We start from the raw sequence: 23490 nt of genomic DNA, 5'->3' as shown, positions 1-23490 counted from the left end.
AAATCTTCAAATCTTCAAATCTTCAAATCTTCAAATCTTCAAATCTTCAAATCTTCAAATCTTCAAATCTTCAAATCTTCAAATCTTCAAATCTTCAAATCTTCAAATCTTCAAATCTTCAAATCTTCAAATCTTCAAATCTTCAAATTCTTCAATTCAAATCTTCAAATCTTCAAATCTTCAAATCTTCAAATCTTCAAATCTTCAAATCTTTGAATCTTTGAATCTTTGAATCTTTGAATCTTTGAATCTTTGAATCTTTGAATCTTTGAATCTTTGAATCTTTGAATCTTTGAGTCTTTGAATCTTTGAATCTTTGAATCTTTGAATCTTTGAATCTTTGAATCTTTGAATCTTTGAATCTTTGAATCTTTGAATCTTTGAATCTTTGAATCTTTGAATCTTTGAATCTTTGAATCTTTGAATCTTTGAATCTTTGAATCTTTGAATCTTTGAATCTTTGAATCTTTGAATCTTTGAATCTTTGAATCTTTGAATCTTTGAATCTTTGAATCTTTGAATCTTTGAATCTTTGAATCTTTGAATCTTTGAATCTTTGAATCTTTGAATCTTTGAATCTTTGAATCTTTGAATCTTTGAATCTTTGAATCTTTTAGATGTTTTAGTTTTTTTTTTAAATTTCAAGTGTGTTTGGGAGTTTCACAGATGTTTTGAATGATTTATATGAGTTTTTTTAAGCTGTTTTAAATGCTAGATATTTTTAAGATGTTTGAATTGTACTTTTTATGTTTTTTTTTAATTTTTTAAAATATTTTTAAACGTTTTTATAACTTGTACAGTTTTAAATGACTCAGACGTTATAGATGTTTCAAATGATCAAGATATTTAAGAAGCTTCAGATGATCAAATGTTTCAAATTTTCTAGAATCTAGAACCCTATTGTGAAACATACAATTTGGTGGATTGATGTGTCAAACATTGAAGATGTTTCAGATGTTGCACAGATGTTTCAAATGTTGCACAGATGTTTCAGATGTTTGAAAAAATACAGTTGTTCTTTAGTGACAAAAACGACATGTTTGGTTGTAGATCGTTTTTCTATGGGACAAATCATCAATCGAAGCTGGACAAATATTTATCAAACTAAAAATTTGAGTTTGGAATTTTATAGGAAATAAACATTTGTCGGAAATTCAGAAATTCTCACTTCTGATGTGGCAAATGATTAATAAATCAACTCTTAATCCAAATCATTCATTATATTTATCTTTAGAATGTTGTTTTCGTCAAATCTTCCTTTTTTTAGAACTAATGATTGAAAAACAACTGACCTAGTGTAAAATGCATTTTTAAACACTTTTTGCATTCAAATGTTGGGGATATGGCTTGTTATTTCAATTTTTAATATTTTTTGCCCTTCCTCGTCTCCGGCCAGAGCCAAAGGACAAAAACTTTGAAAAATATTTGCATTGGCCTTATGATTCTAATTTTTAAATTTTTATATTTTTAAAGATGTTTTAAAAGTATCAAATGTTTCTGACATTCGAGAAATCTCAACCGTGATAATTTAAGTTTAAGCATCTCATAACAGCAGGTTCAGTGTTTTCCCACCTTTTTCCCGCAACGTGTCCAAACGAGACACAACGGAACAGGAAATATCTGAACACGATCTAACACACCTGGTTGCAACTTCCTGCCAGCATCGCAACGAGTTTTCATAGCTTTCGGCATGTGTGTGTGTGCGCTGTACAGCAGCAATTGTGCGATTCCCGGGATGAGTCAAGAGTTGGAGATTTTCGGTACGGGATGGGAAAACGAGTGGAAATTTTCGAAAGATTAAATTATCTCTTTCACTTACCCTGCGGACACTGGAGCGTGACGGAGCCACCGAGTTCCACCTCCATTTGGCCACCTTTGAAATTGTTGGCACCATTTGGGAGGCCACCAATGCCGCCGCCGCCGCCGCCACCACCGCCAGCTGCAGCGGAAGTCGCCGACGAGGACGCGGACGAGGACGACGATGACGAGGACAGTGGCAAGTCCTGCTCGACTGGTTCCGACGTGACGTCGACGGAGTCGTCTGTGGCGGGAAAAAAAAAGCGGAAATTCAATGAAATCGGTTAGAAATTTTTGACTCGTTTTTATTTCGGGGGTTTAGACAACTCACATCTCACGCTCAGGTAGTAGCCAATGCTGGAGTACTGGAAGTTAAGGTGGCGCGAGGTGCATTTGTACCAGCCGGAGTGCTCCCGGCGGATCGAGCTGAAGTTGAGGAATCCGTCGCCGGTCTGCGGAACCGGCGTGTCACCGTCGTCCTTTTGCCAGAGCGGCGGCGACGGCGGATTCGAGTCGACGTCACACTTGAGCGAAACTTCGATGCCCTCCCGCAGCGGGTAGCCAAAGCCGGGCGTCCTCGTGATGGCAAACGACGGAGTGTCTGTGGGGGAGGATGAGCAAAACAAAAAAATCGTTGTTAGTTTTTCTCTGAAAACACAAAATGGTGCAGACATTCGGGCAGGAAAAAGCGCATTGTTTTCCTGCAGACAACTCAAACTGAAAGAATGATAAATCTGGAACAACATTTGAAAAGGGCATAACAAAAAATTACAACTTAATGTGGATAAAATGAAAAGAATAACCCCTTTTCAAAATCCTCACTCCATCAAACAAACAAAAAAGAACACGGCAAACAAAACTTACACTGCACGTCGAGCAGGATCGAGGCGTTTTGGCGCATTTTGAGCGTCGGATGCTCCATGACGCAGAGGATGCGCGCGTTGTGATGCACGCGGAACACGGCCGGAAGTTTCGCCTCCGAGATGGCACCGGTGTTTATTTTGTACGACGGTTCCTTATCCTGTGCGAAGAGAAAAAAGAGAGGGGTGAAAAAATGGTGTTTGCGATTGGGGATGTTCAAAATTGTGTACTATTATATTTATTTCTTATTGCTAGCTGTTTATTATACATAAATGAACTTCTGAGGTGTTAAATCTTTGTATTGCTCATACATTTTCATAACATTTTAAGGTATTCAAAATAAATTCAAACCTAATTTATAAAGTCTTTCGAATACCATTCTGAAAATGAATTGTGTAATCGAATTTCCAGTCATTCCAGCTGTAGACATGTTTTCTTAGGCTAATAAGCCATTTATGAGTATATGGAGCCAATTTCACTCGAAAATTACAAAAGTTAAATTTTAAAGTGATGTCACGATTTTTTTTTACAAAATTTTTGAGGAAATAGGCTAAGATGTTACAAAAAGACTCGCGAAAAATGCAGGATGTCTCCTAAAAATAGGCAAAAATCATTTGAGCAATCCGCTGATATTTCGGTCATTCGATTTTTTTTGTATTTTTTAATTCGCCTGAGCTTTTTTGGTGCTTTTGGTATGCCCAAAGAAACCATTTTGCATCATTAGTTTGTCCATATAATTTTCCTTACAAATTTGACAGCTATCCATACAAAAATGATATGAGAAAATTCAAAAATCTGATCGATTTAGTGTCTTCAGCAAAATTGTAACTACACTGAAAGAATAAAAAAAAAATCAAATTATTCGCTCTACAGCATTGCCTTGGCGTTCTCGATTGCGAGATTCTTACTCGAAACTAGGTGTCCGAAGGCTTGATTGTTGAGGCAATTGCAAACCTCTTTTTTCACCTAAGCTTCCATCCACCCCGGGATTCGAACTGACGACCTTTGGAGTGTGAGTCCAACTGCCTACCAGCGACTCCACCGAGGCAGGACCCAGGGAGACGACTCCTACACCTGGACTGAGCTAACGACCTAACCTTTTTAGGTTAGTCCGGGGCCAACATTTACTTCCCGTCCGACGGAAGGCGTGATCAGACAAATCTCGTCTCGAAAAATGCCACCGGGACCCCGTCTGGGATCGAACCCAGGCCGACTGGGTGAGAGGCAATCACGCTTACCCCTACACCACGGTTCCCGGCGCTTACCCCTGGTACACGGTAATTTTTTTTGTGATTTTTAATTTTACTTTTTGTTACTAAAACTTGATTTGCAAACAGGGTTGTTAAAATATCAAAATATCAGCTCTCAGCAACTACAATTATCCCTCCTGAATATTCATGCCTCAAATACAACTGCTCTTCTCTCCTCATTGAACTCTCAGCGCCGAACTTAGTCGAACGCGTTTTCGTGTTTACACACTCGCGATTAACATTTTCCTTTTCTCTCTCATTCCCGCTTTGACGATCATCCTACCGCAACAGCGTTTACACTGAAAAAAAGGCACATAGCAATATCACATGTTTCACACATGAATCCGCCCCATACGACATAGCATGTGAATTTCATATGTAAAGCATTTGAAAAAATGTAATCGCGCGACACTGTGAATCCATGTGCAAAACACGTTAATTTGACATGGAAGCTCACATGACCTTGCAATGCTTGGCTCATGAAAATGATATGAATTTGTAATAAAAATCAAATGATTTTCCAGTGACTTTCATATGTTTAAATAATGAGTTTTGATTTCCTTAGTTGCTTTTTGCACTACTCAGGGCTAGACTCAGGGCTTTTTTTTAACAAATTTTAAACAAACCGCAGACTTTATCCAAGCCGACAAGAAAAAATTAACCGTCGTCGTCCGTGGCCATCTTACTTATGGAGATTTTTTCACCACACGCGTAAACATTTAGAACTAACGTGATTTTCACTTCGAAACCAACGGATAAGTCGAATGGGGCAAATCTAAGTGCTTTTCTCATGAAATTCACGTGAAACCCATTCGAAACAAACGTGAAGGGGTTTCCGCATGCAATCAGCTGACTTCAAATGATTTTCACATCAAATTGACATGCGAAACACACGTATGTCAAATGAAAAGCATGTGAATTTATTGTGTTGGTTTTTGAAGCAACTCACGTGAAAAAGCATTTGATTTTGCTATGTTGGTTTTTTTCAGTGTAACCACAAAAGCCGCCACAAAACCTATATATTTCGCAAACGCAGTTTAACGGGGCGTCATGCGTGGTCGGATCCTAATCGCCATCTCGCGTTCACTCTTTGCAGTTTTCGTAGAGATTGAGAGACTCAGCGGTGAGAGCGCATAGTCGAGGAAAAGGGGAAGAGTGAAAGAGAGAGAATTTACATCGCTGGGAAACACTAAGAGATTTTGGAAGCTATAGTGACGGCCGCTATACTCTCGGATATTTTTGGTGCTGAGATAATCAATTGATAGCTTTTCTATCACTCATTTGCACTGTTGCAAGAAACACTACTTTTGATTCTTTTTATTTTGTAATATGTTTAAGTGGACATCAAATGCCAACATTTCAGAAATTTCAAGAACGGGCAAAAAATCTGAGTTATGAAATTTTGAACCAATCCTGATTTTTTTCAAAAAAATTGAAATATTGGTCGCATAAATTTGTCAACTTCATTATTGATGTACAATCGAAATTGCTATCAAAAAGTACTTTGGTAAAATTTTGATAAAGTGCACCGTTTTCAAGTTATAACCATTTTAGGAAACTTTTTTGAAAATAGTCACAATTATATTTTTTTAAAGATAAGTGCACATCTTTGCACACTTTAAGAAAAAATATTTTTGAAAAACTAAGAAAATTCTCTATATTTTGCTTTTTTGAACTTTGTTGATACGACCCTTAGTTGCTGAGATATTGCCATGCAAATATTTAAAAACAGTGAATTTGATGTTTTTTAAGCCTCACTCAAACAACCCACCATTTACTAATGTCGATATCTCAGGGTCCGATTTTCAATGTTAAAATATGAAACAGTCGTGAAATTTTCTGATCCTTGCAAAATGAATATTTTTAATTTTTTTGAATCATGACCAACATTTGAAAAGGGGTCAAACATTCAATATTACATCCTTTTGAAAAGTTTGTCTTGATAAAAAAAATGAAAGTATTTTTTCGAAAAGATCAGAAAATTTCAAAAAGGTTTCATATTTTAACAAAAGTTTTTTTTTTGGCAATTGCTATATGATAGACATGATTTTTCAGTCTCGTAAATATTTTTACCGGAAAGCTCGTCCAATTTTCCATTCCGGTGAAAATACTAACGAGCATGAGAATGAGCATGAGCATGGTTGACTGCCAATGAGCTGCTACTCCGTTATTGACAGATCAGCTGAAGTTAAACAATAAATCATAAATGATCAGTGGGAGCCAACCATCCGTTCACTGTTTAACCTCTGAAGATCCCTACTGTATTAGTCAATACCGGCGCCCTCCCAAGAAGCCTGCAGTTCAACGAAAGGGAGGAATGTTAGTCCGATAGTTGAAGTTGCAGACTCATCAAGCACATAGTTTTTCGCTATATACTTGTTGATACCGCTTGAGACCGTTGAATCCACTGCATCTCCTTCAAACATCACGTGAATATTTTTTTTTGGATTAGTAGGATAAGGTATTGACTTTTCGATGCCTCCCGAGCTACGACGCTATGGGGAGGTCTTTCTGGTTAACACACAAAATCACTCACACACAGTTATTTTGCTCCACTATTATCTCGACTTTCCAAAATGTCAGTGCGTCCTTCGATCATTATATAGAAATGGCTTTTTCACCGCAAAAAAAATAAAACCTTATTCGAAAAATTTAAACACAATCCACCCGACGCCGTGCCTTCCGAACAACGATGATATAGGAAGGGCTTTGAAAATCACAAAAAATCACTTTTCACTCCGAATATTGTTTTTACGACCACGCGCTCCCTTTGCCAATTATGCACTCTCATTCCGGTGAAAATTTAGTAGACTAAAAAATTTAAGTCTGTCATATAGAAATGGCCAAATACCAAAAAAAATGCCAACACATTTTTTTCCAACATTTGTCGTCATGTTGATTTTGCTTGAAGATTCATACCCGTGCTTTATATCATTTAGAAGCTAATAATGTTTTGATCACTTATAGCTATCTACAATTGATGGAGCTATGAAAATTTAACACAAGTTTAACTTTTTAACACTGAATATCTGATCAATGGTTTTCATCGATTGAAAATTGAGGATTAATTGAGTGGAACTTAGAAAAACTCATTTTGTCCATTTTCATTATAAACTAGGCCATACTTCAGATGGACAACCTCCAAATTAGTAAGAAGACTTGTATAAAGAAACTAATCGATGGCCAAAGTTTCATACAAATTAATCAAAAATTACAAAAAATGAAATAAAGATTTTTTTTGCGAAATTTCAGAGAACTGCTCAGCAAAAATGGTTACAACATTTCTTAAGAAATGAATGATCAATGAAATATAATGAAGCAAATAAAAATCAGTCAAGAAAAAATAAAAAATAAATCAATTCATCAAGTTATCACAAAATGCATAATGATGGAATGATTGCAGTTTACTTTTACCAAATATTAAATTTATATGAATTTTGGCTCTTGTTTGTTATACACAGTAAAAAATTGTTTAAATTTGGAAAGTGTATATTGTATGATGCAATATTATCTCAATTTATACTGAAAAAGTGGCAAAACACAGGAATAGTAATGAATTTATACATTTTTTTGAGATCAAATTACACATTTTACTGACATAAAAGATGTTCTAAACATGTATATTTTTAGCAGTTTTGAAAAGATTGCTCAGATTATTTCTAAGTGGAATAATTTATCTTGAGATATCGAATGAAAGCAAACATTCTTGCGAATATAATATTCAGTAAATACAACCGACTTTCGAGATTATCTGAGTTCCGTGAAATTTAAACAAAATTTCATGATTTGATCACTTTGTATTAACGTATTTTATTTTTTTTAATTTGAAAGATTTTGCTCCTTTATTTTTTTATGAAACTTTTGAAAAGGGAAATATAAACTTTTAATAATACGTTGATCAACCTTCAAAAGTTTTTCAAATTGTTGAAGAATTTGGCTTCACAAGAATGTTAAAACTTTTGAAGAGCCCCGTGGCGCGGTGATTAGCGACTTCCGTTGCCAATCCATAAGTTGCTGTGGGGCGCGGTTTCGATTTCCGCCTTATTCTTCTTGGGCTTTTCGTTCATTGTTTGTCCCGTTTAATATTAGTATTCAGTTTTTTGCTATGATTTAAATTCAATAAAATGTAAGATAGATAATAAAAGTGAATCGGAGGAAAATTTCAGGTTTAAACAAATATGTTGGAAACTTGACTATTATTTTTTACATAACATTCAGGTATTTGACACGTAGTTGACTTACACATTACTTTTGTTTTGCTTGGTATCAAACGATGCGATTTTTTAATCAAAATTTTAAGTGAATGCTCAAGTTTTGCCTTTGTTTCATGTGTTTCTAAGGAATTAATTCAAGCAAGATAAACATTTCACCGAATCATTCATTTTATGAATGTTCGAATCCCACAAAATATTTATTTCGTACCAAATCCGTGCCACATGTATCCGCTCAGCTTTTTCTTTCCACCAGCACACACCAAAGTTCAAAGTTCGCTGCCGAATCCCCATTAATATAGCAGTCAGGAGCGCGTTACCAGCATCCAACCAACAGCAGCTCCCGGGAGGCTTCCAGGATGAAATATGCATTTTCGTAACGCATGGCCAGCCCAGATTCCGATTCCGTTCGCGCGAAAAAGCATAAAGCTCATCAAATCGTGTGCACCAACTATAATCCGCACATCCTGTGATGCAGATGGAGCACACACTCACACACGGTCCCGTGGGCACTCGGTATCATTTTTTAAAATTCAGAAATTGAAAGAATTCTTTTTAAGCGTTTTAAAAAAATATTTAAAGGTTTTAAAATCATCACTTTTGAACACAAGTAAAATAACTTTTTAAGTTTATGTTTTTAATGAAACTATATTAACATTTACTTTTTTTTAACTTGAGTGTACTCACATTAGCCGGGCCAGAATTTTAAGACCGACGACGGAGGAATAAAAAAGTGCGAACAAGAACGAACAAAGCTCCTTTTTCATGATGTGTGAGCGTATGTGTGCATGTGTGTATGTGTGTGTTCAGGGCTGTCGCTCGGGAAAACATGTAGCGCACATCCCGTCTATTTTTCTTTCATTTCCTCTCTCGCCAACTCAGGGCCAGGAAAAACCTCGAGCAAAGCTCCTGGATGAATCGCGAAGAAGAGGGAAAAAAATGCTTCATCCTCACCAGGCACCCAAAGGACGACGCCGACAGGACGCAGGATACTGTTATGAAATGAGCCGGGAAGGATAAAAAATTGCTCGCATGTTCACACCACCATTATATTCGCGGGGAGGGGCGAAAAAAATGGATTTTAAATCGGGGAGTTTCGCCTTTTGTCGAGAATCAGAGCGTAAAATTTAAGCACCACCGAACGCGAGGCAGCCATCGCCAGCGGCAGCTCAATCGAAGTCCGGAACAGCGCAGCAGAGCTCGGACAGGGGTTGATGGATTTGGATAGTTGAGAAAGCATTATTGTGCAGTTACTAGCAATGGTGTAAAGTTTTGAGTGGGGCATTTTTGAAAATTAAAGTTACTTTGTTGTTTAATCAAATCAAAAATCAAAAAGTGCAGCAAATTGTTAAGTTTCGAAGGCCTGGAAAAAAAATTCATTACCAAATCAGCAGAGAGATTTTTCTGGATTGATTTTGCTGATTTTTTAGATTTTTTTTACTAGGACTAGCAGCTGCACAAAATCAAAACGAGCAACTAAGTTTTGCTGGTTTGTTTTCGTTAATAACTACAACATTAATCTAGAAACAGAAAATGCAGTGATTTTTCATGTTTAATCGAAATTCTTTGCTCCTCTGGCAGGAATTCTACTGTAAGGGGTAGCTGTAGAAACGACAGTTGTCATTTTCATCTCAGAGTTAATTAACAAAACCATAAAAGATTTCGGAAAAATCTAATTAAGAAGAATTATTTGTGTACATGGGTAGCAAATGAAATTGATTTTTGTGTTTGCAATCTCCTAAAAACAGAATCTTCTTTTGAAAAAAAAAAATAATCCAACAAGATTGTCCGATTTCCCGCGGTTACAAAATTCACGGGAAACGGGAATTTTTTAACAAATATCTTGGGAAATGTGATGTTTATCGGAAATTATTCTGATGCTGCTTCTGATAACTATTTTGCAACAAAATTGTATAGAACAGCAACATTAATGGTCAAAATGAGTGTGAGGATCAACTAATGGCTTGACTGCTTGTGAAAAAATGGAACAACTTTAAGAAAAAAGTTTTCTAATTTTATAGACAGTAAAATTAGAAAACCAAATTAAAAAAAATATCATTCATATTTTTTGTTGAGAAGTATTATTTTTTAAATAAAATTGTTTGGACAGTGAATTGAAATCATGCTCAACAACTATAAAATTGCTTTGCGAACTTGTCTCTGTGATTGATTTGAGGCAATATGTTAAAGAATAACATTGACATAAAAAGAAGACGAGATATGAATGCCACAAAAGTGTCTATAATAAATAAATATTTTCTTCTAGAACAAGGGGTTCCATCTTATAAATAAATTAATAAATTCATTGAATTTACTTTAAACAAACACTAACTTCTCGTGCTTTTTCTCAATTCAATTTTTTTTTCAATTATTTGAAGCGAATATAGTATTTTTTGTTGCCAACACATAATCAAGATCTATATCTGAAATTAACCCTGACATAAAATAAACAGATGAGTTGATAAGTTCCATCTGAACAGTAAATTGAAATGAATAAAATCAAGTTAGAAAAATGAATAATGCAGTAATGTGTTATCGGGAATTCCAGGAAATCGGACACTCAAATTCCAACAAACTTTCACCCCCTAAAAATTGTGTTTAACTTGTGCACCCAAGTAACATTTTAGGCTTTATCAAAGCTGTCACAACCGCTATAAAACCTATCAGCCAAAACCAACATTAAAATCCCTTAGTCGTAACAAACTCCCCAGAACCTTGATAAACCCCACTTAAAACCCAAAAGGACCTCCGCAAAAGGTAGTTACGGCCTATTTATAAAACCTTCATAGGAGTTCAAGGCTTTACAACTGAATCCTAACAACATCCTCAAAGCCTTGATAAAACCTTTGTTAAAACCTAGTCAGGAGTTATGGAAAAATGACATTTCATACGTCTTCAAACGTCTTATGCCAAATAGGTTTCATTTTGGCATAATTTAGTCTTCGTCTTGCCAAATGAAATTATGGAGATGGTTGTCAAAAATGGCGATAATAAATAATAGATATTAGAGGTAATCCAAATAATTGGAAGCTTATTTCTCGCAATTGATGGCTCAAATTCAGCTGCGATTGAAATTTTATTGATAAATGTAGGGGAGATAGAGCCAAAAAATTCAACTCGCTTCTTCAAAAATCAATATTTTGTAATCATAGTGTTTAATGTTAAAAAATATTTTATTGCAATTCTTTGAAAAAAATGTTCAAAATATTTTTAAACATCTATCGCTATATTAATCATACCAGAAATTCAGCATAAATGTGTGTTTTCATCAAATTTAAATCAAATTTTTCAGTTTTCTATTTTTTCAACCAAGATGGCGGTCGATCAAATTCAATTAGAACACGCGTTTAGCGCCATATTTATGCAATGCTAATGGGCCGCGTTAAATGCTTTTTCAGGAGCTTATGGTTTTAAGTAAGCTTTTTACATGCCTAATGGCACTTGACAGCTAAAACACCCTGGGTTTTAAAAAAGCAAGCGATAAAACCGTTTGGCATGACATTGCCATTGGGTTTTCAAGACTCTCTTAAAACTTTCATTAAACCTTATTTAGAGCCATTTAGCTTTTATTGTCACAAGGTTTTATGTCCGAGGCATAAAACCTTGTTAGAGCCTACTAATTACCCAAGTAACAATTTCAGTTTTGTAATAGTCTCAAAGAGTTTCTGTAGAATTCTTAAGAAAATTCAAAAGAAATGCTTTATGGTCCTACATGCTGGGTTAAATACCTGTTAAATAAACATTAAAGCCAAAATGGACCATTTTAGGAGGTTATCAAGAGTATTTTTGAGGAGCATGTTAAATCTTACCAGTTTTAATGTGTGCTTTATAAATACATTATAGAGCTCTTCAAAACAAAATTAAAACTGCTTGGCTTGGAAAAAGGTTTTTTGGAATTCTATAATTATTCTTGAATGCTATATCAGAGCATGAAGTATTTATTTATTTGTTTTGCAGTAAAACCAAAAGGTTGTATATCAGAAGGAATGACATACAAATTTACTTGATTAAAATAAATTATTCTTACACGCAAATACAATGACTGATGGCAGATGATAATAATTTGGCAATATTATTTATTGTAACTAAGAAATATTTGTTGAAGTTTATACTTATAATAAGCCACAACAGTTTTGCCAAAAAAAAAATCATCGACCAATTTTCAAAGATAGCTCGAAAAATTAGTGTGAGCACTTTCATTTCTCTGAAAAAATGTTGAGATTTTTTCAAAAACTAATAATTTTTGCTTGTTGTTGCTTTCAAATTCAATATGGCTGCGTTTTTTCGCCCCTTGCATCTTTCAGCAATATGGCGAAATTCGATAAGTATAAATGCTCTTGATTAAATATATTTTAAATCTATTCATTCTTGAGCAGTTCTGCCTCAAAACTAGCCAGAACATACCAGATTTATAAAAGACGTATAAGGGCTTTAATCAGAACCAAAATGTTTTATCATGGTTTTCTACAAGATTATATCGCACATAGCGGGACCGTAGCACATGCAACTTTTTCTGCTGAAAGTAGATCGCCTTCGATGGGGGAGAAATAGAATTTCAAAATGACTGAATAAAAAAACAGAAAGGTTTTTGCATTTAAACAATATTTATTCATTTAAAAAAACATACAGTATGAACACACATAAGATCACTTAATGAAGAACAAACTGACGCAACTTTATTCGTGTAGCTTTATAAACACTGTCCTTATTATCACAATTGTTAAGTGATTGTCGCAACATTTACCGCAGTTTTTGTACTTTTCACTTCACTTACACAAGTAGACAGCACAAAAAGACCATATTTTATTGATTGAAATAGTTATTCACAAAAAACTACAGAAAACGGCAACAATAGCACAAATGACACTTTGAGCGCACTGTCAATTATTGGGCGTAACAATACACAAGACTAGATCTGATGGGTTTTATTGAAGACTAATTTACGAATATAAAGTTTTATGGATAGCCTTTTGTATACCTTAAGTATTTATGCCAGTCCTTGTTAAATCTCAATAGTCTGTAGCAACACGGGAAAATGGCGGATAAGCATTTAGACTGCTGGATCTATTTTACAAGTTTCGATACAAAAGGTAACATTTTCACAAAACAAAAGCTGGCTTCCCGGTTACCTTTTAACACTACGGGTTTTGTTAAATAGTTACCTAATAGTTTCAGAATTTGCAAAACAGTTCCAGCTATCAAAATGCTTTTGCGACCTTTCCAAATGATGCTCCAGAAGTGTTCCCCAAAAACCAAGCACACTTTATCGGAAATATATTCATATTATTATTTTTTAATACAAAATTATTTCCCACAATGTTAGAACCGCAGGCAGAGTCGGATGTGTTTAGACAGGTGAAATCAAATTCACTGAATCTTTAAAAGCACTTTTTTGGAGCCAATTCCAAGGCACAACAGTAATAACTTTTTCAGGAAAATATTATATAATATTCTTTTCATCAAAACTAAAACACAATAAGAAACAAAAAAAGTCATTTTTATTACACCTTGAACGTAACAATGAATAATCTAACTGAATATTCATGAATAATTGTTTAGGGAACAGCTTCACGTTCTGCACAGAACGAAGTTGCGGAGACACTGACAGTTTAAGTCTTACAGGATTGTAAAAATGCTCTTTGAAGACGGGACTGATTTAAGGCAGACTTCGTTAAAGTTATTTAGCAACAAAACAACCTCTTCAAGATAGTTTAAAGTGTAAGGAATAAAACCAAATTAAAACCTAATATATAATTCTTAACATTATCTTGAAGAAATATTGAAACTATTATTAAGTTTTGTGACCATAAAACAAGTAGGTTTTAATCAAAGCTTTAGTAATACTTTATTGCACTTTTTAAAACTTCAATAAAAACTTTTAAGAATACTAAGCATATCATTTGTTACTTGGGTAGCTCTTGCTTATTGGTTGCGGTGAATGCTTAAATAAAACTATAAAGCAATCAAGGTGATATTATAAAACCTCAGTAAAACTAGGTGGTGGCTAGTTGGTTTAAAAATGTTACTTGGACATCCGACATCCGACAAATGAGGAGTTCTCTGAAACTTCGGTAAACGATTAGTTTTCGTAATTTTTATGTGGATGCAACTTTGTGTGTACTTTTTCAATGACTAAAGAAGACATTTTGCATAATTAGTTTGTTCATTCAAGTCTCTACACAATTTTTTGTAACTATCCATGCAAAACAGCTTTTAAAATATTCAACAATCTCAACAACAATATCTTGAGAATCTGTATCTTGGATTATCTGATTTTCTCAGAAAAAGCGGTAGATTTCTAAAAAAATCACTTGGTTTTTTTTTCAATACTGCTAAATTATCATTCTTTTTAAATATCATTTTTGGATATGCCATGTTTTGAGCTATGGCACAAGTTGGTCAAAATTCATGGTTTTTCAAAAACATGGAATAAATAAAAAAAAGTTGACTTTATTTTTCGATGTAAAATAAAATTTGCAAACGGAAAGTAGTACTAAACATAAATTTTAGTATCGAGAAAAAAGAGTTTCCAAAATCGTCAACAAGCGTTCATGAAAATGGGAACCACAAACAAAGTATTCAAATGCTATGGTGCGTTTTTCAAAATCGTACCATGGGATCTGAACACTTTGTTCGTGGTTTCCATTTACATGAACGCTTGTTCACGATTTCGGGAACTCTTTTTTCTCCGTGTAATGTTGATACTATGGCTTGTTATTTTAATTTTTTTTGTTGCCCCCCTCCCCCTTCGACCCCGCCAACGAGGTTTTCTCTACATGACTAAAAACGCGATGATGTTTTAAGTGATGATAACGTTGCGAATATGCATTTTTAATGTCAAAATTTAAAGGTTGTGAAATTTTCCGGGTACTGGAATAAAAATATCTTAAACAAGCCTAACCTGATAAACTTCGTCTTGACGTATAGCTTGTTCGTTTATTCAGCCTCCTGTGATCAAAATTTGATTTTACGTAACTTTTCCCAAACAATCTGCATACGCTTCGGAATCGGTCCCAGAGTGGCAATTTTCAGCATTTAAACCTTCCTTGGACTTATACGAACCCAACGCAACAAAGAGCACCTTGATCCGAGGTTCCGTGTTGAATTGATTCGCGTTCGAATAAAACCGTCGATTTTTTATATATATATATAGATTTTTTAAAAGCAACATCAATAACTCTCGAGACACAGATTTCTGAATATTTTGATAGCCACAATATTTGAACGGTTGCCAAAATTGTGTACAAACTTGTATGGACGAACTAATGAGGCAATTCGACTTCTTTGGTCATAGAAAAAGGACACACAAAGATTTGCAAATTTCGCCAGTTTTTTTTTTATAAATACGTCTTAAAAGACTTTGAACAATATTTCGCAAATCACAATTCTCATTTTTCTAGCATTTTTGAAAATGACTCCAAAAATCAAGTTGAACATATAATGATAGATTTTGTAAATGAAAAACATTTTTTTTTAATATTTCCTAATAATGCTACGAATTTTATGGAAAGTGTTAGACTGATATCTATCCCTTCAACTTTGATAGAAACTTTCATATCCAATCAATTTTTTATTTGTTTAAATAGTTTAATTAAAAATAACAATGCTTCCCACTCAAACTCACCTTCTCCCGCTTGATCTCCTGCAGCTCGAGCACGTCGTTGGACACCTTTTGCGCGTGCCGGTCGATCCCGGGGCTGAGCAGCACCTCCCAGCTCAGCACCGGCTTCGGATTTCCGCCCTCGCTGACGCAGGCCAGCGTCAGCTCGGAGTTTTCCTTCACCGGGATGAACATGTTTCCGGCGTCGAGGCGTCGCTGGTCGATCAGCAGGTACGGCTCTTTGGGCGGATCTGGAATGAGTTGTGGAAGAGGTTCGAAAATGAGGTTGTGATTGATGGATGAAACGTTTTGAACGAAACAATTTTAAACGATTCCCAGGAAAGAGTCTTTGACCCCCGAAGAAATTCGCTGGAAACAACATTCCAAAAGTTGGATTCAAACTCTCTACAAAAGAAAAGTCCTTTCGCAAATCTCGGTCACCTTCATCGACCAAAATGTCAACTTCAGCTGCTTTGGAGAGTACAGTCATCCCACATATTCGGAACAGTTTACAGATTGGCCAACGTTCAACAAATCATAGAAAATCGATAATTGAACATAATGATTTGCTTTTACCTTCTTGTGAAAGTTTTTCTTGCGATCTTTCGATTGATGTATAGACCGGCTGTTAATTTTCGCGTTTTATATCAAGTTTTTAAAGAAAAACATTTACCCTTGAAATCCACAAATTCGGAACACTTTTTTCTTACGATGTAAACAAACTTTTTTTTCTCTCCTGGAGTACATATTTTTTACAAAACAATGAATTCACACTCTGAAACCAATAAAACTCATGCTTAGTAATGTTTTATGAATGGTCTGATAACTTTTTTGTGAAAATATCAGTTAAATTCAGGTGTTTCACAATTGTGGGAGGCACAATAACATCCCACAATCATGGAACATGCAGTTTGGAGGTAGTGTTTTGCTGCTCTTAATAAAATTTTCTTCAAATTAAGTTTTTTGTTCAAAAAGTACTACTTTTACTAGTGAAATTGCAAGAGAATGTCCAAATAAAGGTCCTAAAAATAGCATGGTCGACAGAAAAGTTGCATTTTGCATCCTATTGACAAATTACCACAAAAGTGTTCCGAATTTGTGGGTGTTCCGAATATGTGGGATGACTGTACTTTTCTTTCATCTCATCAAACCCGAGTTGTCCACCCAACTCTGTTATTTGAGAAGAATTTGACATCTCTGGGAGACGATCCCCGCAGCGCCAAGAAGTTGGCCAAAGATGAAAATTGCATTGCTCCTCGGAAAAGTTGTTCAGAAGCAGTCCCCCAGCTCCAACCTGGGAGGTCGCTACCACCCACTGGGACATTTGAGTCTTTTGACTACACTAAGAAAAAATATATTTTTTTTTTCAAGAAATACCAACTTCAAATTTTCATTTTATCAAAAATTGACAAATTTGAAAAAAAAACTTTACTTAATTTTTTCACAGTGCAATCAAAGAATAGGAAACCCACCCAATGAGTGCGGAAAACAGAATGAAAAATCAACAAACGCAAGGAGGAAACATTCTTGAGCGCGCCTTTCTTCGAACGGATGTGACTGGGCGAGCTTGTTTGCACTGGACTTGCTTTGTTGATGGGTGTTGGTGGTCTTGGGAATTGGGAGGAGCGTGAGCCGGGCAGTTGATGAGAAATATTTCGATATACGAACAAAATTGAAGTTGGGATAAAGAGAGGCGATTAGATTTCGTTTTTATTTTCTCTCTTGAAAAGTGTTTTGAGAAAAAGAAGAAAGTTGAACGTGATTTGATGAGGTTTTTTGGTTAGTCATCATACGTTTATTTATCAAAATGTTAAAAAATGCTGATTTTTAGTGATAGTACACGGAGGAAAATAAGTTCCAAAAAACGTGAACAAGCGTTCATGAAAATATGAACTACGTACAAAGTGTTCAAATTCCATGGTCATCGTGTCATGGTGTCATGGTGTTTGAACAACGCACCATGAAATTTGAACACTTTGTTCGTGATTTCCAATTTCATGAACGCTTGTTTACGATTTTGGGAACTCATTTTTCTCTATGGTACACGGAGAATCACGATTATAAAGAATTGGATAAGGCCAAATCATGTTCGCTCATGCCTTAAACTTGTCAAAATTCTTAAGAAAATCATAAAATTTTACACAACGAAAGCCACTACTCACCCAACACCACCAGCTTAATCGGCCGCCCGTTGAAGAAGAAGCCCCGGGCGTTCTCCGCCTCGCACTGCCACACCCCGTCGTCCTCCATCATGACATTGGAGATCGTGATACCCCCGTGGGACTCCCGCGCGAACCGCACCGTGTCCGCATCCGACATCCGTGACTTTTTGTTGTCCATCAGATGCACCATCTGGCCGTCCTTGAGCCACACGCTCGAAGTGATGTCGGCGTCCACCTCGCAGGCCAGCGTTGCCGTCTCGTGCTGCTCGGCGTATACGATGACCATGTTGTCCTCCCCGGACGAGTGCTCATCCGACGGACCCCGGATAATGGGCCTCAACGGCAGTGCCACCGGCTCGTCCGCCATGAACTCGTGATTCACGTCCCGCTCGACCTTCCCGAACTGACGCAGGTCGTACTGCTCGACACTGTTGGCCTCCAGCAGATCTCCGCCGTTCAAGAAAATTATTTGCTCGTCAAAGTTTTCACTCGCAAATATGTTATTACTGTGATGCTGCTGCTGCTTGGGCGGGTCTTCCTTGCCGGCAGTGTTGCCAGTTGACGACGATGATTTGCTGCCGGTGCTTCTGTTGCTGACGGAAACGCTATCGTCGAGCAAATTGAAACTGTCGACATTAATGGCCCTGCTGCTGCTGCCATAGCTAGTTTGTGGCCGCTGTTGTTCCTGGGGTGTCATTGTTCGGTGTGCGTCGGCATCTGCTGCCTGCTGGGCAGTTCTCTGGAAGGATAAGAAGAAAATTCGAAATTTAAAATTTAGTTTTTGAACTCCTTAATTTTTTGTATTTTTGTATTTTTGTATTTTTGTATTTTTGTATTTTTGTATTTTTGTATTTTTGTATTTTTGTATTTTTGTATTTTTGTATTTTTGTATTTTTGTATTTTGTATTTTTGTATTTTTGTATTTTTGTATTTTTGTATTTTTTGTATTTTTGTATTTTTGTATTTTTGTATTTTTGTATTTTGTATTTTTGTATTTTTGTATTTTTGTATTTTTGTATTTTTGTTTTGTATTTTTGTATTTTGTATTTTGTATTTTTGTATTTTGTATTTTTGTATTTTTGTATTTTTGTATTTTTGTATTTTTGTATTTTTGTATTTTGTATTTTTGTATTTGTATTTTTGTATTTTTGTATTTTGTATTTTTGTATTTTGTATTTTTGTATTTTTGTATTTTTGTATTTTTGTATTTTTGTATTTTGTATTTTTGTATTTTTGTATTTTGTATTTTGTATTTTTGTATTTTTGTATTTTTGTATTTTTGTATTTTTGTATTTTGTATTTTTGTATTTTTGTATTTTTGTATTTTTGTATTTTGTATTTTTGTATTTTGTATTTTGTATTTTGTATTTTTGTATTTTTGTATTTTGTATTTTTGTATTTTGTATTTTTGTATTTTGTATTTTTGTATTTTTGTATTTTGTATTTTTGTATTTTGTATTTTTGTATTTTGTATTTTTGTATTTTGTATTTTGTATTTTTGTATTTTTGTATTTTTGTATTTTTGTATTTTTGTATTTTGTATTTTTGTATTTTGTTTTTGTATTTTTGTATTTTGTATTTTTGTATTTTTGTATTTTTGTATTTTTGTATTTTGTATTTTTGTATTTTGTATTTTTGTATTTTGTATTTTTGTATTTTTGTATTTTGTATTTTTGTATTTTTGTATTTTGTATTTTTGTATTTTGTATTTTTGTATTTTTGTATTTTGTATTTTGTATTTTGTATTTTTGTATTTTTGTATTTTTGTATTTTGTATTTTTGTATTTTTGTATTTTTGTATTTTTGTATTTTTGTATTTTTGTATTTTTTGTATTTTTGTATTTTTGTATTTTTGTATTTTTGTATTTTTGTATTTTTGTATTTTTGTATTTTTGTTTTTGTATTTTGTATTTTTGTATTTTTGTATTTTTGTATTTTGTATTTTGTATTTTTGTATTTTTGTATTTTTGTATTTTTGTATTTTTGTATTTTTGTATTTTTGTATTTTTGTATTTTTGTATTTTTGTATTTTTGTATTTTTGTATTTTTGTATTTTTGTATTTTTGTATTTTTGTATTTTTGTATTTTTGTATTTTCCACGATTTCCACGATTTTTGATTTTTTTGTGATTTTCCAGAGAACCAACTCACCTCTGGTTTTGTCAGTTCCGTCGTCGCAGCCTCGGCGACCTTCACCGCTTGCGTCGCCGTAACTGCTCCCATGGTTGATGTATTAGTCTCCGTCGCGGTCGTAGCTTCCCGTTGGTCTTGGCCCACTTCCGGCACAACATCTGTGGCCTCCTCATCCCCTTGTCGACTCTTGTCGGATGATGAATGTTGTGCATTAGCCAGCGTCGCGTTTCTTACAAAATTATGCTCACTATTATTACTCCTAATCGCATTTTTCACAGCCATCTTCTTCCCGTCGCCCTCCGTTTCCGGCTTGTCGTCGGAGTTGTCGGAGTCTTGTTGTTGTTCGTGTTCGTCACTTGTTCTATAATTAACGCTACTACTTTGGTGGTGTTGGTTGTTTTGGTAAGAGGAAGAAGAAGAAGGTTGCTTTACAATAGATTCCGTCGGTGGCTTTGGCGTTGACGAAGGAGAAGTAGAAGAAGAAGCCGGCGTTAAGTCGGAACTCCGCGCCGATCGTCGCAGGGCGGACGACCTCCGATGGCGCCGGTGGTTCCTCGAGGGGTAGTACTTTTGGACAATTTGATTAACTAATAGTCGGTGTTGAACCGCGTTGGCCGCTTCGTGGTTTCGCTCGTACAGTTTGGCACCACTGACCGGGATCCGGTTGACGACCTCCTCCAGATCGTCCAGATCATCTTCCAGATCTTCCCGATCTTCCTCCTCATCCTCGTCTTCGAGACTATTTAAAATATTATCTAGATTCGCTGTATAAGACACTAAATTTATCTTACGATTATTGTTTATCCTAGCGCTACCTCTACTTGGGGCGAATAGGGACAACGAGGGGGACGACGATGGGGACGAAGTGGTGGTGGTGGTGACGGTTTCATGGTATGTCGAGCCGCTCCTTCCGGGAGGGCGTCGGATGCCGAGCATCTCCAGCTCAGCGTCATCTAGCAGCCGGAGGCTCTGGTCCAGGGCGGCCGCCTCGTGGTTTGGCGAGGAAGCGGCCGCCGATGACGTCGAGACGACGTCGTAACCGGCGAAGAAACCTGGAAGGAATTAGAAAGAATAAAAGAAAAAATTAGTTGAAAATTCAAGCTGACCTGCCCCAAGTAATATCCCAATTATAGTAATTCCACATGTCATTTCATCGATTCACAGCGATTACGTTAACAATCGCTCTTTAACCTAGTTCAATCCATCCAATCCCCTCTTCAAAAGAATTCTTTGTTCAAACCACGCAGTTCCTTGTTTCTAACGAATTCACCTCCAACCTTCACGATAAAACCGCTTCCGCCATCAAATATGAATTTCCCTGCCAGTTCCAATTACGGAACCCGACCGACCAACCGATTCGGATCCCCTCCTCGGTCGACCAATCTCGGCCACCAGTAAGCAAGGCAGCAGGCAGCAAATACGGTTTAATCAATTATTCAGCTCGGCTATGATCACTGCAATCTCGACCGTCGAATCGACGCTCTGTTCGGAAAAAATACCTGCTGGTTGAGGTATCTGCATTGGGGTTTCCAGTAAAAATGGGATTGTGCTCATCGATTTGGGTGAAATGAAATTGCTGCAAGGCTTTAAACCTTGGGTATGTAGGTAAGATTGGGTCAATTTGTAAGAATTTGTGACGGTCATTTTTTAATTTTCGGACAAAACATTCAAAATATGTTAAAAGTTCGAAAGCTCGAAGATAGAAAAGATCGGAAAATTTCAAGAATGTTTCATGTTTTAACATTGAAAATCGGACCATTAGTTGCTGAGATATCGACATTAGAACATGGTGGGTTGTTTAGGTGAGACTTAGAAAACTTCAATTTTCCTTTTTTTTTCTTTAAGCCGCTGTATCTCAGCAACCAGAGGTGCAATCTTCAATGTCTCTTGGACAATTTCATAGCAAATTTTCTGAACTTAAAAAAATATTTTCAGAAATGGTCACTCATGGTCACTATTTTTAAAAATCGAAAAACTGCTAATATTTTGCTAAAATCAAACTTTCGGTGGCTATATCTTGAAATCGGAGCCCTTTATCAAACAATTTTTAAAGTAGTTTTTGATTGCAAATTCAATTGTGCATTAAAAAATTAGGTCAAAATTTGTTTTTGCATGAAATTTCTAACTCGGCGGCAGATTTTTTGACCATACTTCTCTATGGCTCAAAATTTGCGGGTTTTGGTCCCCTAAAACATATCAAAAATCTCGAAAATCAAAAAAATACGTATTTTGGGAAATTGAGCTTTTGTAAAAAAAAAGTTAATCAAAAAATAAGATTTTTTTTTTTCGTGCACCTATTTCTTTCCCAACAGTCCTCAACAATACCTACAACTTTGCCGAAGACACCAAATTGATCAGAAAATTCACTCAAAAGTTACAGCTGTTTGAATATTTACGTACCATTTTAGTATGGACAGCTGCCGAAATTGTATGGAGACTTGTATGGGTGAACCAATGACACAAAAAAGCTTCTTTGGACATAGGGAAGGCCCCCACAAAGTTAAGCCAAAAAAAAATACAAATAAAATCCATTTCCTGTTTTGTCAGAGAATCGTTCAATTAACATTTAATATTAGAAATTTTTAAGACGTCAGCAAACACAAATGCTTAATTGGATTTGTTATTAATTTAAAGAAAGGTTTACGATTACTTCTGTTGATATGTGAACTCTCAGTTTAAAAAATATATATTTTACGTGTTTAGACATTTCAAATAATTTTTAATGGAGCTTGGTTCTGTAAAACAAATAAGATTAATAAAATATGTTTATATGCAGAGTGGAAACTTTGGTGAACTTATGAAATTTTGATGAATTTTTGAACAACAGTTTTTTGAACGATTTTTTTTAATGATATTTTTAATATGCATTATTCTCACACAAAAAAGTTAATCGAAATGTTGTCTGTATTATTGCGATTTGAGTAAAATTACATGCAAAAGAAGTGTGTTTTTCAATTGCTTGCAACGTTTTTTTGGTTGATTGACACACACACACAATAAGAAAATCATGGTAATTCTACATCTAGGAGTGTGGACAAATTTTGACTCAGAAAGTAAGAAATATTGTCTCAGAAAATGTATAATTTTCATATTTACATTTTTATATGATGTTTATAAACAAAAATTTAACATAGAAAAAGAGGTAATATTCATGTATTGCACCATCAAAAAATAAGTTTATTTTAAACTGTGTAAGAATTTGACAAGTTTTTGATTAAGAATCGATAAGTTTACGTGTATAAGCAAAGGATAACAAAATTGGGAGAAATGATTAAGCATGAAAATATCAGGAATTCATAATAAATGAACCCTTTTCAACCTAACCTTAACGCATTGATTTAAAAATTTACTGAAAATCAATTTTCAGCCAATTCTCAAAATCCAAAAAGCATTGGATATTTTCTTTTTAAAAACAGATGGTTTGTTTATTTGACTTGGTTTAACAATGTTTCGAAATATGTCATTTTTCAGGTATCT

At 35.0% G+C, this 23490-nt stretch overlaps 1 protein-coding gene across 1 annotated transcript in view; it reads right to left on the bottom strand.

The window, feature by feature from the left end:
• The window catches only part of LOC6051233, a 182660-nt gene that overhangs the window by 27388 nt on the left and 131782 nt on the right, over positions 1-23490 (bottom strand). The window contains exons 3-8 of the mRNA XM_038253168.1: positions 20032-21065; positions 17882-18620; positions 15744-15970; positions 2662-2818; positions 2129-2398; positions 1820-2041 (exon numbers count right to left, since the gene is read on the bottom strand). Of these exons, the coding sequence (XP_038109096.1) occupies positions 1820-2041; positions 2129-2398; positions 2662-2818; positions 15744-15970; positions 17882-18620; positions 20032-21065 (2649 nt within the window). The remainder of the gene's footprint in view (positions 1-1819; positions 2042-2128; positions 2399-2661; positions 2819-15743; positions 15971-17881; positions 18621-20031; positions 21066-23490) is intronic.

The sequence above is a fragment of the Culex quinquefasciatus genome, chromosome 2 (genome assembly GCF_015732765.1).
Source record: "Culex quinquefasciatus strain JHB chromosome 2, VPISU_Cqui_1.0_pri_paternal, whole genome shotgun sequence".
Lineage (NCBI taxonomy): Eukaryota > Metazoa > Arthropoda > Insecta > Diptera > Culicidae > Culex > Culex quinquefasciatus.
Note: the sequence above shows the minus strand (reverse complement) of the source record. Positions and strands in the feature narration are given on the sequence as shown.